General features: G+C 36.8%; 1 protein-coding gene across 10 annotated transcripts in view; it reads left to right on the top strand.

The window, feature by feature from the left end:
* Window positions 1–14,731, top strand: part of NCOA6 (nuclear receptor coactivator 6) — a 90,533-nt gene that overhangs the window by 51,690 nt on the left and 24,112 nt on the right. For 8 of the 10 annotated variants that reach the window (XM_011378303.2, XM_023522216.1, XM_011378297.2 and 5 more), the window contains 4 exons: window positions 6,061–6,189; window positions 6,881–7,738; window positions 9,777–9,923; window positions 12,338–13,454. In XM_011378303.2, the coding sequence (XP_011376605.1) occupies window positions 6,061–6,189; window positions 6,881–7,738; window positions 9,777–9,923; window positions 12,338–13,454 (2,251 nt within the window). The remainder of the gene's footprint in view (window positions 1–6,060; window positions 6,190–6,880; window positions 7,739–9,776; window positions 9,924–12,337; window positions 13,455–14,731) is intronic. The other 2 variants (XM_011378302.2, XM_011378300.2) reach the window with 2 other exon arrangements.

Below are 14,731 nucleotides of genomic sequence, written 5' to 3'. Positions count from 1 at the left end.
CTTTTATCGAAATAAACCAGAAAAGCACAGCTGCTGTGGTTGAAGCAAAGTAAGCACCTGAAACTATACCAAATTATTCACCTCCCCACCTACCACAGTAGTAGCTCCTGAAGAAATGCAGCAGAATGGATAAGCTCAATTTATAAAGCCATTGTTCTGAACAGGTAGCTGAAGACTTGGCCATATAAAGTTGGAATTAGCTTTTTATCCTGGCACTGCCATTTAGTGATTAACTCAAGCCAGTCACTGTACCTCTCCAAGCAACAGTTTTCTTCACCAATAAATGAGCTAATAGTGCTTGCAGTCTTTTGCTTCCATGTTTGAAGGTGGTTGAACCCTGAACTGTATAACAAACATTTACTGAGTTACTGTTAGGCTGTTGTAGAGTTCCATATGCTAGATGTAAAATACACAGACTGGTACCTATAGTAGGGAGTCGATAGATGTAGATATTTACAAAAGTCTGAGCATTTGGTGTTAAGGCAGCTTTATGAGAGATTACAAGCGAGGGCCAGAAGAAGAGTGAGAAGAGCCTAGCCAAGTTGCATATAGCTAGTGAAAGAATGAATAGCCCTAGAGTGAGACTCAAGAAATCTGGGTCTGGTTTCAATTTTTGGCCGAATGCCTTAATATTTACTAGCCTTAGTTATCTGTAAACATATTTGATTATGTCCTAGAAACAATGCTGTAGATCTCTTTCAACCTTAAAATTTTAAAACTTCATTAAGCCAATATCAGCATACTTATTGCAAGCTCTCCTAGGATCTGGCAAATAACAGACGTATTTACTAAGCATCTCTCGGAAGTGAGTATAAATTATAGCAAAATGTGTAGTTCATTATTAGCATAGAAAACTTAGAAACTTTAGGTTGAAATTAGGTTAGATTGGTATTTAATGAAGGCCACTGATTGTGATAATATATATAATGCAAAGTTTTAGAAATAATGAATTAGTAATGGTCTGTAGTCACAGAAACACTTTAATTCCTAAGTATCTTTCTTTACTGCCAAGCATACTCTAGAAATGTTTTTCTCTGTTGTCCATGAGGACAGTGGATGCAAGCAAATTTAATGTCACGTTAAACAAAATAGAGAACGTTTTTTAGGAAAAGAGACCTTAACTACTCTCTAAAACAATAATAAATGACTTTAGAATTGTGTATCTAGAATGTCTTAGATTGTAAATTTTTCTTAGCACTGCTTTCTTCTCTTAGCATTGGCAATAGAAAGTTGACCGATAAGCAAAGTCTTTTGTAATTAAAACCGAATCTATAGCCTTTTTTTATTTTCCCCATAGCCTTTTAGAATCCCAGGATTAGTGAGGATACCATAGTAGTCATTAAGTTATGGTTTCTCAATCTCATTACTATTGATGCATTGGAATAATTCTTTTCTGTGGGGAGCTGACCTGTGCATTAGGGATGTTTCACAGCATTCCTGGTCTCAGCCTTCCAGATATCAGTAGCGCTATCACCCTTTTCTCTCAGTTGTACCAACAAAAACTGTCTCTAGACATTGTCAAATGTCCCCCCCCCAGAGTTGTGAACCATAGATCTAGTCCAAATGCCCACCTTGCACTGGAATATATTTCATAGTATCACTACTGAGCATGTAGTTGGCATGTGCTTGAACATTTCTGAGGGTAGAAAGCTGATTGTAGACTGAAAAAACCTGTTTCTTCTTATCTCCTAAGAGCTTTCTTATTGTCTAATTATCATGTTTGAAAAATGGCATGGAGTTCCTCAGAAACAAATCCGGTTTCAGCACATAAACCTTTGTCTAACTGCCCTTCAACTACAGAACACCTAAAAATGCTGGCTAAAAACAACATTTAATGTACAGCTGAGCTTGTAAGAAAGTAAAGGAAATCTCCTGGGCAAGAAAGAAGTCAAAAAAGAACATTTAGACAGCAATAAACAAATGAGGAGTTTCTGCAGGGGCCAAGGGATTTGAGTTTTAATGGCCAGGAAGGGATAAATTTTGAAGCCTTGCTTTGGGTCTACATAAAGAAGGAAGTCAGAATTCAGAATCCCTTATGAAGCCAAAATTTTCAGTGAAAGATAGATTAGAAAATTTTTATCCTCTGGCACAGGGAGACAAATGCAAAATTTGTGTCCCTTGGCCTGGGCTTCTAGTTGGGTGGGCCAGAAGGTTGGGATGGTGGTTGTGAATTGTCTTCTCTACTCTTGTGCATGTTGGGCATTTAATATATTATTGAAATGATTCAGGAAAGCCAAGCTAAGTCATTAAGTGGTTCTAGACTGGTAACAATTGTTTAAGTTCTGGAGGGCAACATCCTCAACCCACACTACTGAAGACTTCTCATAGTTAAAACCTACTATAAATGAGCTTATATTGTAAATTTTTGAAATTTAGGATTAGGTTCCCTCCTTCCAGAATTCTAGATAATAGAAATATCAAGGGGTTTTAAATTATGAAAATCCAAAAAAGTGAACAAGACACATAAAGAGAATGGGGGGAGGATAAAACTTACAGAAATTTAAAGCTTACTGAAGTGAATAACTTACCCAGACAATTAGACATAGCTGAATTAGGAGGCGAACTTGAAGAAATTACCCAGAATGTAGTAGAGGAAAAATAAGGAGATGGAAGTATGAAAAAGGTCAAGAGACATGAAGGATAAAATGAGAAGGTTTAACATAAGTCTGAAAAGAGTTCCAGAAGAAGATAAAGAAATTGAGGAGGGACAATAGTCAAAGACAGAATGGCTGAAATATTTCCAGAAATGATAAAAGAAATGAGTCTTCAGATTCAGAAGCCCAATAATCCTGAGCACTGCAAATAAAAATAAAACCACATCTGGACGCAAAATTGTAAAGCTACAGAACATGAAAAATAAAGAGAATATTAAAAGCAATTCAAAATAAAAGACCAATTATTTACAAAGGAAAGACCATCAGACCCACAGCTGATCTCTCAACAGCAACATTGGAAGCCAGAAAACATTGGAAAAATATTTTCAAAGTGATGAGAATATTGACAGCCTAGAATTTCAAGAGTAATATGAAATAAAGACTTTTTCAAAGAGACTAAGAGAATTTACCATTAACAGACCCTTGCTAATTGAACTGCTCAAGGATGTACTTCAGGAAGAAGAAAATTGAACCTAAGATGGAAGAAATAAGAGCTAAGAAGGAATGGTGAGCTAAATAATTGGTAAAAATGGGTAAATATTTCTAAATAAGCATTGACTTATTTAGTATAATGATGATTATTGTTTTTAGACTTTAAGTCAGATGTTTGTTGACACTTTAAAGCTGTCACTAAAATAACAAATAGAATGTATAATTTCTAGTAGTGGAGGGTAGAAAGGAAGGGAGTGATAGAAAAAAATCAATAAAATTCAGAAAAAATAAAACAGCATAAAAAAAAAACAGGAAAAATAGGAAAGCAGCACAGAAGGATAAAAAGCAATCGTATCATAAAATTATAAACCAAAATATGTCAGTAATTAACAATAAAGGCAAATGGATTATGAACAATGATAAAAAGAGTTATTAATCAGATTCAGTAACAAAATCAGATTTAGTTATGTGTTCTTACAGGAAAAACAAAATATAAGAACTTAGTTCATAGTTAAAAGGGTAGGAAGAAAGATAATCTAAGGGACTATTAACCAAGATAAAGAGATATAACTAAAATAGACTTTAAGATAAAAAGCTTTACAGAGGATAAATAGGGCCACTGTATGATGTAAAATGAAAAATTCACCCAGAAGTTAAACTTTATGTTCGTAATAACCTAGCCTCAAAATATGTGAGGCACAGTAGACAAAATTACATGGAGTTAGGAAATCTTAGGGGAAATTTTAACACCTCTTAGTAATCAATGGATTGAGCTCATAAAAAAATTAGTAAGGATAAAGAAAGCTTGACTAACATAATTAAAATAGTTTTATATAATGGATATACAGTTGACCCTTAAACAACACAGGAGTTACGGGCACTGACCACCCATGCAGTCAAAATTATATGTATAATTTTTGATTCTTCCAGAACTTAACTACTAATAGTCTACTACTGACTGGAAGCCTTACCAGTAACATAAACAGTCGGTTAACATACATTTTGTATGTTGTATGTATTCTATACTGTATTTTTACAATAAAGTAAGATAAAGAAAAGGTTATTAAGAAAAACATAAGGAAAATACATTTACAGTACTTACATATTTATTGAAAAAAAAATTAGTTAAGTGTACCCATGCAGTTCAAAACCATGTTGTTCAAGAGACAGTGGTATATAGAAACCATGTACTAATAATTCAAGGATTTTTAATCTTTTTATGCTTAAATGGAACATTTATATAAACTGACTATATCATTCCAAAAGCAAGTTTCAGTAAATGCCAAATATTGATATTACACAGATCATGTTCTCTGACTTAGACTGCAATTAAGTCAGTGACCAAAAAAATCCCCTAAAATATTTCATATTCTTAGAGATTAAAAAATATATTCTAAATACCCAGTGATTTTTTAAAAAACCAATTATGATGGACAGAAAATATTTAGAATAGAATAATGAGACTAGCACATATAAAAATTTGTGAGATGTGGCCAATACAACATTTGGAAAAAACTTTAAGCCCTTAGATACTTTTATTAGAAAAGAACATCAAGTGAAAATTAATAAGCCAAGTGTCTGACTTAAGAATTAAGAGAAAAGACTTAAAAGACTCAAGGGAAAAAGAAAAGCAGATTAATAATTTAGGAGGAAGAAAATGATAAAGATTAAGAGCAGAGATAAGTCTGAATTTAAAAGCCAATAGAATGGAGCAGGAGAATCAAAAGATGTTTCTTTGAACAGACAACTAAAATGGATGAAGCTGATAAGACAAGAGAAAAAGAGAGGCACAGGCAATGTAAAGAATTAAAAAAAGTATTTATTTTAAAAGATTGTATTTTATAGTATGAATTATATAGCTCAGTTTTTAAAAATGGAAAAAAGGTATCCCATGAATAATTTTATGCTAATAAATTTTAAAGCATTGGCAAATTAACAGTTTTCTTGAAAATATAATTTAAAACTGACTTAGAAAACTTGAAAAATGCAATAATTAATTTAATTGAAATAATTAAAAATCTGTCTCCCTATGAATAAATTAGCATAACCCACAGGCCCAGATGGTTCTACAGGTTAGTTTTATCAAGTATTAAGAGCAGATACACATATTCTTCCAGGGCATAGAAAGAGGAAAAGATTCTTTCTAACTTATTTTGAAGTTACTTTAAGCTTGATACCAAAATTAAAGGGGGATAGAAAGAGGATAATTTAGGCTGTTTTCACTTACGAACATAGATGCTAAAATTCTAAAAAGTCTAACAGTATCAGAAATTAGAACGATTACCTACATTGGAGCAAGAGGAGTTCTCAAACTGCTAGTTGGAGTGTAAATTTATATAACTACTTTAGAGAGCAGTTTACCAATATCTAGTAAAGTTGAAGATGCTTATACTTTAAAACCCAGCAATTCTAATTATGTAGTCTAAAGACAGTCTCACATGTCCACAAGAACACATGACATTGCAAAATTTTAAGAATGAAAAGTTAGGGCAGAGTGGGGGCAGGAGGACCTACTATTCATCAACAGGAGAATGGATGTATGGATGTCATAAAATGGAGCACTTATTTAACAGTCAAGATGGATTAATCTCCAAAAATAATGTTAAGTGAAAAAGAAAATTAAAGAAGAATACAGGTAGTATGGTGCCACTTATATAAAGGTTAAAAGTGTACAGAAAACTCAATGTAGCTTACCTACATATGAAGAAAAGATAAATAAAACATGGATGGAACTGTTATAACCCCAATTATAAGATAAGAGAGAGGGAACGGAATGAGATTGGGAAGGAGTAGGAGGCCTCTGGTGTATATACATATGTATCTGAAGGAGGTAAGGCAAAATGCTTAGATATATACAAGGTAGAGGATAGTATAGAATTTTTCCATACTTTTTCGTATTCTTGAATATTTAATTAAAAACAAACATTATGCCAGTACAAAAACTCTATTCTAGGGATTTTTTTTTTTTCTTTAGGATTAATAAGAATGAACAGCCCTGCCACTGTTATGATACCCCCGGGTGGAAACATGTCATCTTCCATGATGGCACCAGGCCCCAATTCAGAGTTGCAGCCCAGGACTCCTCGCCCCGCTTCTCAGTCAGGTAACGACCTCCACTCTTTTAGGATCAGATAGGCTAGGGCTCGCTACACAGATCATTACAAAATTCAGCTGTCTCTGATGCAGTTCCTAACTGCTCAACTTAAATGCTATGTCCTTTACAAAATCTGCCCTAAATTCAAGTTGTCATTTCCTTCTCAGAATTTCTCATTATTCTCTTATCAGTTATACCCCAGCATCCCTAAAAGTGAATTCTTTGGTCTACTTAGTCCTGTAAGATACACCATGACAGAAAATTCTAAACAGTGAATTAAATTTGGTAAATGCATCATACTTTACCTTGGAGATTCAGAATGAACACATTAGAGACACAAAGTCTTATAGGGAAGAAACATGTCTAAGATTGTTAGGTCTAGTATTTCCCAAACCTAATTGACTATGTTTTTTTTTGTTTTCTTACAACACTAATGAACACAGTTCCTCAGAATATGCTTTGAAAATACCACTCTCCATATTCTGAGTTTGCCTCTTATATCCACTTTTGAATCATAAGCTCTTTTTAGATACAATTTACCTATCATCTTGGTACGCTTTGCATATAGAAGATGCTGCCATACATTTCATTGAATGGTACTAGCAGATTTTACTCTATATTTGCAGATTTGCGAAGACTACTGCTCTAGGATATAGGGTGTAATAAGTTAATTATTGCCTTGTTGACTGTCTTTAAACAGATGCAATGGATCCACTCCTCTCTGGGCTCCATATACAGCAGCAAAGTCATCCCTCAGGATCTTTAGCTACCCCACACCACCCAATGCAGCCTGTCCCTGTGAACAGACAAATGAACCCAGCTAATTTCCCCCAGCTGCAGCAGCATCAACAACAACAGCAGCAGCAACAGCAACAGCAACAACAGTTGCAGGCAAGACCCCCACAGCAACATCAACAGCAACAGCCCCAGGGAATTCGACCCCAGTTTACTGCCCCAACTCAGGTGCCTGTTCCTCCAGGCTGGAACCAGCTGCCTTCTGGAGCCCTTCAGCCTCCTCCAGCCCAGGGTTCTCTGGGCACAATGACTGCAAATCAAGGGTGGAAGAAGGCTCCTTTGCCTGGCTCAATACAACAGCAACTCCAGGCAAGACCATCCTTAGCCACGGTACAGACACCTTCCCACCCTCCCCCTCCATATCCCTTTGGCAGCCAGCAAGCCTCACAAGCCCATACAAACTTTCCTCAGATGAGCAACCCAGGCCAGTTCACAGCTCCTCAGATGAAGAGCTTGCAGGGAGGGCCCTCCAGGGTTCCAACCCCCCTGCAGCAGCCCCACCTCACCAACAAGTCTCCTGCCTCCTCACCCTCCTCCTTCCAGCAGGGATCCCCTGCATCCTCCCCAACGGTTAACCAAACTCAGCAGCAGATAGGACCAAGGCCACCTCAAAATAACCCACTTCCCCAGGGATTTCAGCAGCCTGTCAGCTCTCCGGGTCGGAATCCTATGGTTCAACAGGGAAACGGGCCACCTAACTTCATGGTGATGCAGCAGCAACCACCAAACCAGGGGCCACAGAGTTTACATCCAGGCCTAGGAGGTGAGGAACACTGAAGCTATTTGTGTTGGTAACTTTACTGGAGATAGATCTTAATAGAACTTCAATTTTTAGAGTTAATGGAGGGAGTGAAATAAGGGTGTAATTATTTGGTTTTGTGGATATATAGCGGTGACGTTTGATATAAATTAGTTAACTTGATATATTACTAACTTGCTACATTATACAGTATCTTACTGGTTACATTTAAACTAGCCCTCTGGATAAAGATGCAGGTAATATTGAATATAGAGATGCTCATTTTGTTTTTCAAATTACTTTTGCTTGATCTTGTACTAGTAAACTAGAATGTCCAGAAGAAACATGCATTTTATTAACAATTTAAACTACTCAGCTGTTGAACCAATTAAGATTATGCAATAGAGCAAAAATGAAAAGATAAGTACAGGGTCTTATTGGGGAAAAGGCCCTTCTAGTTTTCAATTTTGATAATCCTAATAAGTAAAACAGCATGATATTTGTTAAATTTGATTAAAGTATTAAAGGGGAATTAGTTCAGAAATTATTGACTTTTATAGTTTATAATGCCAATGCCTGCTCCTTAGAGAGGGAATTCCACCAGTTATACCTAAAGGAGATTTATTTATTTATTTTGTAAGGTGCCTCTTGTATGAAGAAAAAGCAATGGAGCTTAATGTGTGAGAGGTAAAACGATTACAGTAAAACTTATCCATCTCCATGTTTATTATTTATTCTTATTAATCATTGATCTAGTGCACATGAATGTGCTCGGAGCTTTTCAGTAAGGTATAGAGAGTGTCAGTAATGCTGTCATATGATAAACATACCCCCCACCAAAAGACACCCATTGCCTACCCAGAAAAAACTCTTGCATCTTTAGTGCAACATAGCAAAGGCATGTTCCCATGGTTTCTGGTGAAATTAAGTTGCTCATCAGTCTTTTCACTCTCTTATAATTAATTTTACTGACGTGCAGGCTCTAATATTTGAAACCTAAGAAGTTTTTAGAAAATGCAAGAATGTTTTAGCTCCAAACTTCACTGTTCTGGGCATCTAGTCCTGGATCAGTGGAAGCTGGGTAGTCCCTCTTACAAATGTGATTACTGATTTGATTACAAATGGAAGCATGCAAATGGGGACGTGTCGCTGCTAAAGACAAAGGACAAATGCTTATTTGTCTATGAAGTGTTTTTCAGGACATCGAAAATTTGGCCCTTAAAAAAAATAAATGGACTAATACAAAAAAATTTAAGTGAGCTTTAGGTCTTGATGCTTTCATAGAGCAGATGATGTGCTCACCTAGGTGATCTGGCCACATCTCGGCCTGTTATAAACAATGAGTCGGTTCTGAAATTAAACATTCCTCTAAAAGGAAGTAATACTTCAGTGAGATTTCATTAGAGCATGGTTTTTGGTACCATAGCTCTCAGAATTGCAGCAAACCTTATGAGGGGAAGGCAAAATGATAAATTTTGTATAGCCTCACTTTGAAACTCCTATGAATTGTTTTTAATCTTGTCTCTTCTAAGGAGACAAGCACAGTATTGGGGAGAAATTTTCTGCAAAGGAGATTGTCAGTCATTTCCCTCAATGGAGGAAAAAAACACCTACCTATACTTAATATCAGGACCCAGCCTTTTGTTTTATGGTATTTCTTATCAATTAGTTTGAATTTGAGATAATTTAATATATTCCATTGGTATCTGTGTTAAAGTATGTAAAGTTTTGGGGTCCGCTCTATTACAGAGAAAAGTGAACTCTAAACCTTGCTGTGATGTGGCCTCAGATCACATTTAGGGAGCAGATTGCCATCTTTTCCTTGGCATGTTCTAAGTGTAAATTTTTTAGTATTTCTTTTTCATTTTGACAATGCTCATGTAAGAGATTGTGTTGATTTTTTTAACCATCTTTCCCAACCTTATTATTAAAGATCCTACCAGTGTGACAGAGAGCTAAGCCAGTGGAGACTTCATGCAGCTCATCTTTCCTTATTCATTCCACATCTAAGCAAGAGTATAAATTTGCTAGGTAACTGCCTTACTCATTGTTTTCTATTAAGGAATGCCTAAACGCCTCCCACCTGGCTTCTCAGCAGGACAGGCCAATCCGAACTTTATGCAAGGTCAGGTGCCTTCGACCACAACAACCACCCCTGGGAATACGGGAGCTCCTCAGCTGCAAGCAAATCAAAATATCCAGCATGCAGGTTTGTTTTTTATGATTTATTCAGCAAGCATTTAATGAATATTGTACAGTAGATAATAAGATAAGCAACAAGGATTAACATAAATTGTGGTCCCACCCCTTAATTTCAAACCCATAAATATGAATTATTCTTTCAAGGCAACAACTGATATATCAAAAATAAGTAAAATGTCTCAGGAACTTAAAAATATCTAACGAAAGGAGACGAAACTTGAGCAGGGGTCAGCAATTTTTTTTTCTGAAAAGAACCAGATGGTAAATATTTTAGGCTTTGCAACTACTTAACTCTGTGATCGGTAGTGCAACGTAGCAGAGATAGTACATAAATGAATGAGCATGGAAGTATTGCAAACACCGTTTATTTACAAACTGCCAGTGGGCCTGATGTGGCCCATGGACCATAGTTTGCCTACCGACCACAGTTAGTAAACGGACAAAAGGTGTTTGTGGCACAGGAAACTATAGGAAAGGCATAGAAGCACATGGCATTTTGGACAACTGCAACTTTAAAAATTTCTGTATAGTACATGTTAGCTTTGTTTATGCTGAGTGTCCAAATTCTTATTTACACTGTGGTGTTTGAAGTCCAGACTTCATTCAATACAGATTGAATGCCAATAGTGTATTGTATGTAAGAAGAAATTTTGGAGGAGAGGTAGGGCAGAGCAAAATGACTAAAAAGTATTTTACAAGAAATATTGTATAAGCCCAGATTTCATGTTTGTGATTGCTTAGGTACCATATTACTACTACTCTTACCCTTTCTCATTCAGGCAGTTTAGGACTGAGGTAGCCCAAATATTTTCTGAACTCCCGTCCCCACTTGGAATTAATTTAGTTATACGGTTCCAGCTTTAATAACAATTCACTAAGGAATGAGAAAAGTCTAAACTTATTTTTTTAAAAAAATAGTTCAAACTACCTCTTAAACGGTAAGAGAAAGGTAGGGCAAATCGCTTGACTTTTCCTATCTGCTGGTGCAAAACTGCATTTCTGAGCTATGTGAATTTGTTTTAAAACAGTGATAAGATCATTCGTAATTTGTCCACCCGAGCACAACTGTCTTATATTGTTATATGGTGTCTTCCACATGCACATGTTGTTTTGATTTCCCATTTATCCCATCTAAGATATCACTACTCTTGCCTATCATTTTTTGTTCTCTCACCCTACTTGATTTCTCTTGTTAGCCTTTACTTCTTCGTGTAAAAATACTTGCCTGTTTGTTATTGTCTCTTGCCAACTAGATTCCAGGGAGTGAAGGATTTCGTCTATCTTGTTTATTGATATTACTTCAGCACCAAAAGTACCTGTACACATAGGTACTCATAAATAATTGTTGATGGAATGAATATACATTGGCGTATTCAGTGTACATAGTATATACTGTGGTCATGGAATTCAAGTTAAGAGATTATAAGACTGGTTTAGAAAATCTTCCTTGAGTTTCAGGAAAACTCTGGGTAGTGTGAACAAGGGTCAGTTTGTCCCCTGCCTCCCTGGCTGGAGCATGGACTGGCCTCATAATTTTGTTGTAGCTGCTACTTTCTAGTTCCCATTTAAAAGTGAAAAATAAAAAGGAGATAAAATAAGCTAGAAAGTTATTCAGTAAAAAGGGAGAGATAATGCAAGTAGCTAGTTATAGGAAAATCCCAAAGACCCAAAATAAGTAAATACTACAGCAAGCCAGGCAGTGTCCTTTGTCTAAATTAGAAATAACTGAGAAGAATGGAACATGTCCCATGGAGTCCACCAGTGACTGCCACAGAGGAGGGTTACTGAAGCTTTAACATCCCTTGGTAACTGTCTTCTGTTTGCAGCTTCTGGCTGATCTGTTAGTTGACTCCTACCAGAGGCTCAGCTTTCAGATCAGGATTAAATAATTTTTACCACACTAGGTTAGAGGAGACCCATCCTTAGGAAATATTAGCTATTCTTTTCTTTAAAGTGCAGCATCCTGATATCACACATATAACCTTTGAGAGTCGTTATTAGTTTTCCAAGAAGTATTTTTAAATGTCTTCTCAGCATTATTGAGATTTTCCTAACAGGATACATCACATTCTTTATTTCCTTGGCTCATCTAAAGCAGAGCTTATTTCACTCGCCTACAGTGCTTTATTTAATCCAAAAGAAAGTAAACTTTATTGGTCTTTGAAATGTTAAGTTACCAAACAGGAGTAAAGAAACAGGTTTTCCTTCTGTATTGTATAGTTGAGAATGTAACAATCATCCCACAGTCAGATCTCCATACTTTAGAAAACCCACAGCAAGTAAGTCAAGCACAGCATATTTGTTTATGTTGGTCAGTGGATATATGGATGATGGGTGTTTTTTTAATTAAGGTAATTTGAGTATCTTAATATCAACAAGATGATGGTATTTATTTCTGAAACCGTGCTTTTTTTTTTTAAGGTGGTCAAGGAGCTGGTCCTCCTCAAAACCAGATGCAGGTGTCCCACGGGCCACCAAATATGATGCAGACCAGCCTCATGGGAATTCATGGCAACATGAACAGCCAGCAGGCTGGTAGTTCTGGGGTTCCTCAGGTGAACCTGGGCAACATGCAAGGCCAGCCCCAGCAGGGCCCACCATCTCAGCTGATGAGCATGCACCAGCAGATCGTGCCCTCCCAGGGCCAGATGGTCCAGCAACAAGGAAGCTTGAACCCTCAGAACCCTATGATCCTTTCAAGGGCCCCGCTTATGCCACAGGGCCAGATGATGGTGAACCCTCAGAGCCAAAATCTTGGACCCTCGCCCCAAAGGATGACCCCACCCAAGCAGATGCTTCCCCAGCAGGGCCCACAAATGATGGCACCACATAACCAGATGATGGGGCCTCAGGGGCAAGTTTTGCTCCAACAGAACCCAATGATAGAGCAGATCATGACCAATCAGATGCAGGGGAATAAGCAACAGTTTAATACTCAGAACCAATCCAATGTCATGCCGGGACCAGCACAGATAATGAGGGGACCAACTCCAAACATGCAAGGAAACATGGTGCAGTTTACGGGACAGATGTCAGGACAGATGCTGCCCCAGCAAGGACCTGTGAACAATAGTCCTTCTCAGGTTATGGGGATTCAGGGGCAGGTCTTGCGGCCACCAGGGCCCAGCCCACACATGTCCCAGCAGCATGGTGATCCTGCTACTACAGCAAATAATGATGTCAGCTTGTCTCAAATGATGCCTGATGTTAGCATGCAACAAACCAACATGGTCCCTCCCCACGTACAGGCCATGCAGGGAAACAGTGCCTCGGGAAACCACTTCTCAGGCCATGGGATGCCTTTCAATGCACCTTTCAGTGGAGCATCTAATGGAAATCAGATGTCCTGTGGTCAGAATCCAGGCTTCCCAGTCAATAAGGATGTCACGCTAACAAGCCCATTGTTGGTCAACTTATTGCAGAGTGACATCTCTGCAGGCCATTTTGGGGTAAACAATAAGCAAAATAATGCCAATGCAAATAAACCGAAGAAGAAGAAACCTCCTCGGAAGAAGAAAAATAGTCAGCAAGATCTAAAGTAGGTTATGCTAAGTTTTGCCTCAAATCTTATTTATTTCTATATGGATAGCTTTTTTTGATGGAAAATTTTAAACATATATAAAATTAGAGTATAATGAAGTCCTGTTTCAACAGTTGTCAACTCAAAGCCTGTCTTGCCTTCATTTGTATTTTCCCCATTACCCTCTTGATTTTTTTTTTTTTAAACAAATTCACTTTAAATATTTCAGTATGTGCCTCTGAAAGATAAGGACAATTTTAAGACCACACAGTACCATTAGCACACCTAGAAAAACCAATACTTCTTCATATTCAGTTATTCAGACCATGTTCAAATTTCCCTGATTATCTCAAATTACTGTTTTTTAAAAATAATTTGTTCAAGTAAGGATCCAAACAAGAGTCATAAATTACAATTTACTGATAATACGTCTCTAATCTCAGGGAAGTTGTGGCACTCAGAGCCTGAAAAGTTACACTACAACTTCTCAAAGTACTTAAGGCTTATCATGGCTGTTGGGGAACCGGAGAGGCCAAATATGTTTTAGAAATGAAAACTGCTTATGGAGACTCCCTGCTGTTTCTTAAATAGAAATGTTTTTTTGTACAGGTGCCTTTCCTTTAAAGGCTCTTTATCATCCCCAGAAGCTTAAAGCCTCACACTAAGATGATTGTACCTTATAAATCAGTTACCTTTTTGGTAAAGGTTCTTCAGGTGAGTTCTTATGCAAGATCACAGCAGGAAGAGCAATTAATATATTTCATTTTCTGAAGCTGAATGTTAAGATAAATCATGTTTTTGGCTTTGATAAAACGTTTCCAGAAAAAAATATTGGTCTAACTGGATTTTCTGCCTTTAATTATATAACTGGAATTCAGAGATATTTATTAACAGGGAATAAGATGACTAATGAATGAAAAATAGGTTAGTTGAAATAAATTGCTAGAACTATAGAAAAGAGTAGGGGAACTTTAGTTAACAAGCTTAAATGTTCAAAGTAAGACCAACCACCTTTCTCTCAGCCGCCTCACAATATTTCTGTGGTTGTACTCTACTGTTATTGTATCATGCTCATTTGCTGCTTCTAAAGTCAAAAATTTTATATTAACTGCCTATATTTTCCTGAATTGAGACTTAATAAGCCCTTTAATTATCTAATTTTTCCAATGGCTCTTTTTAAGTTGTATTCTTTACTGCTATCAACCTGTGAGAATAACATTTTTTGTGGTGCAATTTATTCTTCTCAGTAGTGTAGGAGTAAAACTGCAAGTTTATTCAGTTGCTATTAGTATGCA

Source organism: Pteropus vampyrus, unplaced genomic scaffold, assembly GCF_000151845.1.
Source record: "Pteropus vampyrus isolate Shadow unplaced genomic scaffold, Pvam_2.0 Scaffold336, whole genome shotgun sequence".
NCBI classification, from domain to species: domain Eukaryota; kingdom Metazoa; phylum Chordata; class Mammalia; order Chiroptera; family Pteropodidae; genus Pteropus; species Pteropus vampyrus.
The sequence above is the reverse complement of the archived record's forward strand: the minus strand, read 5'-3'. Positions and strand labels throughout refer to the sequence as shown.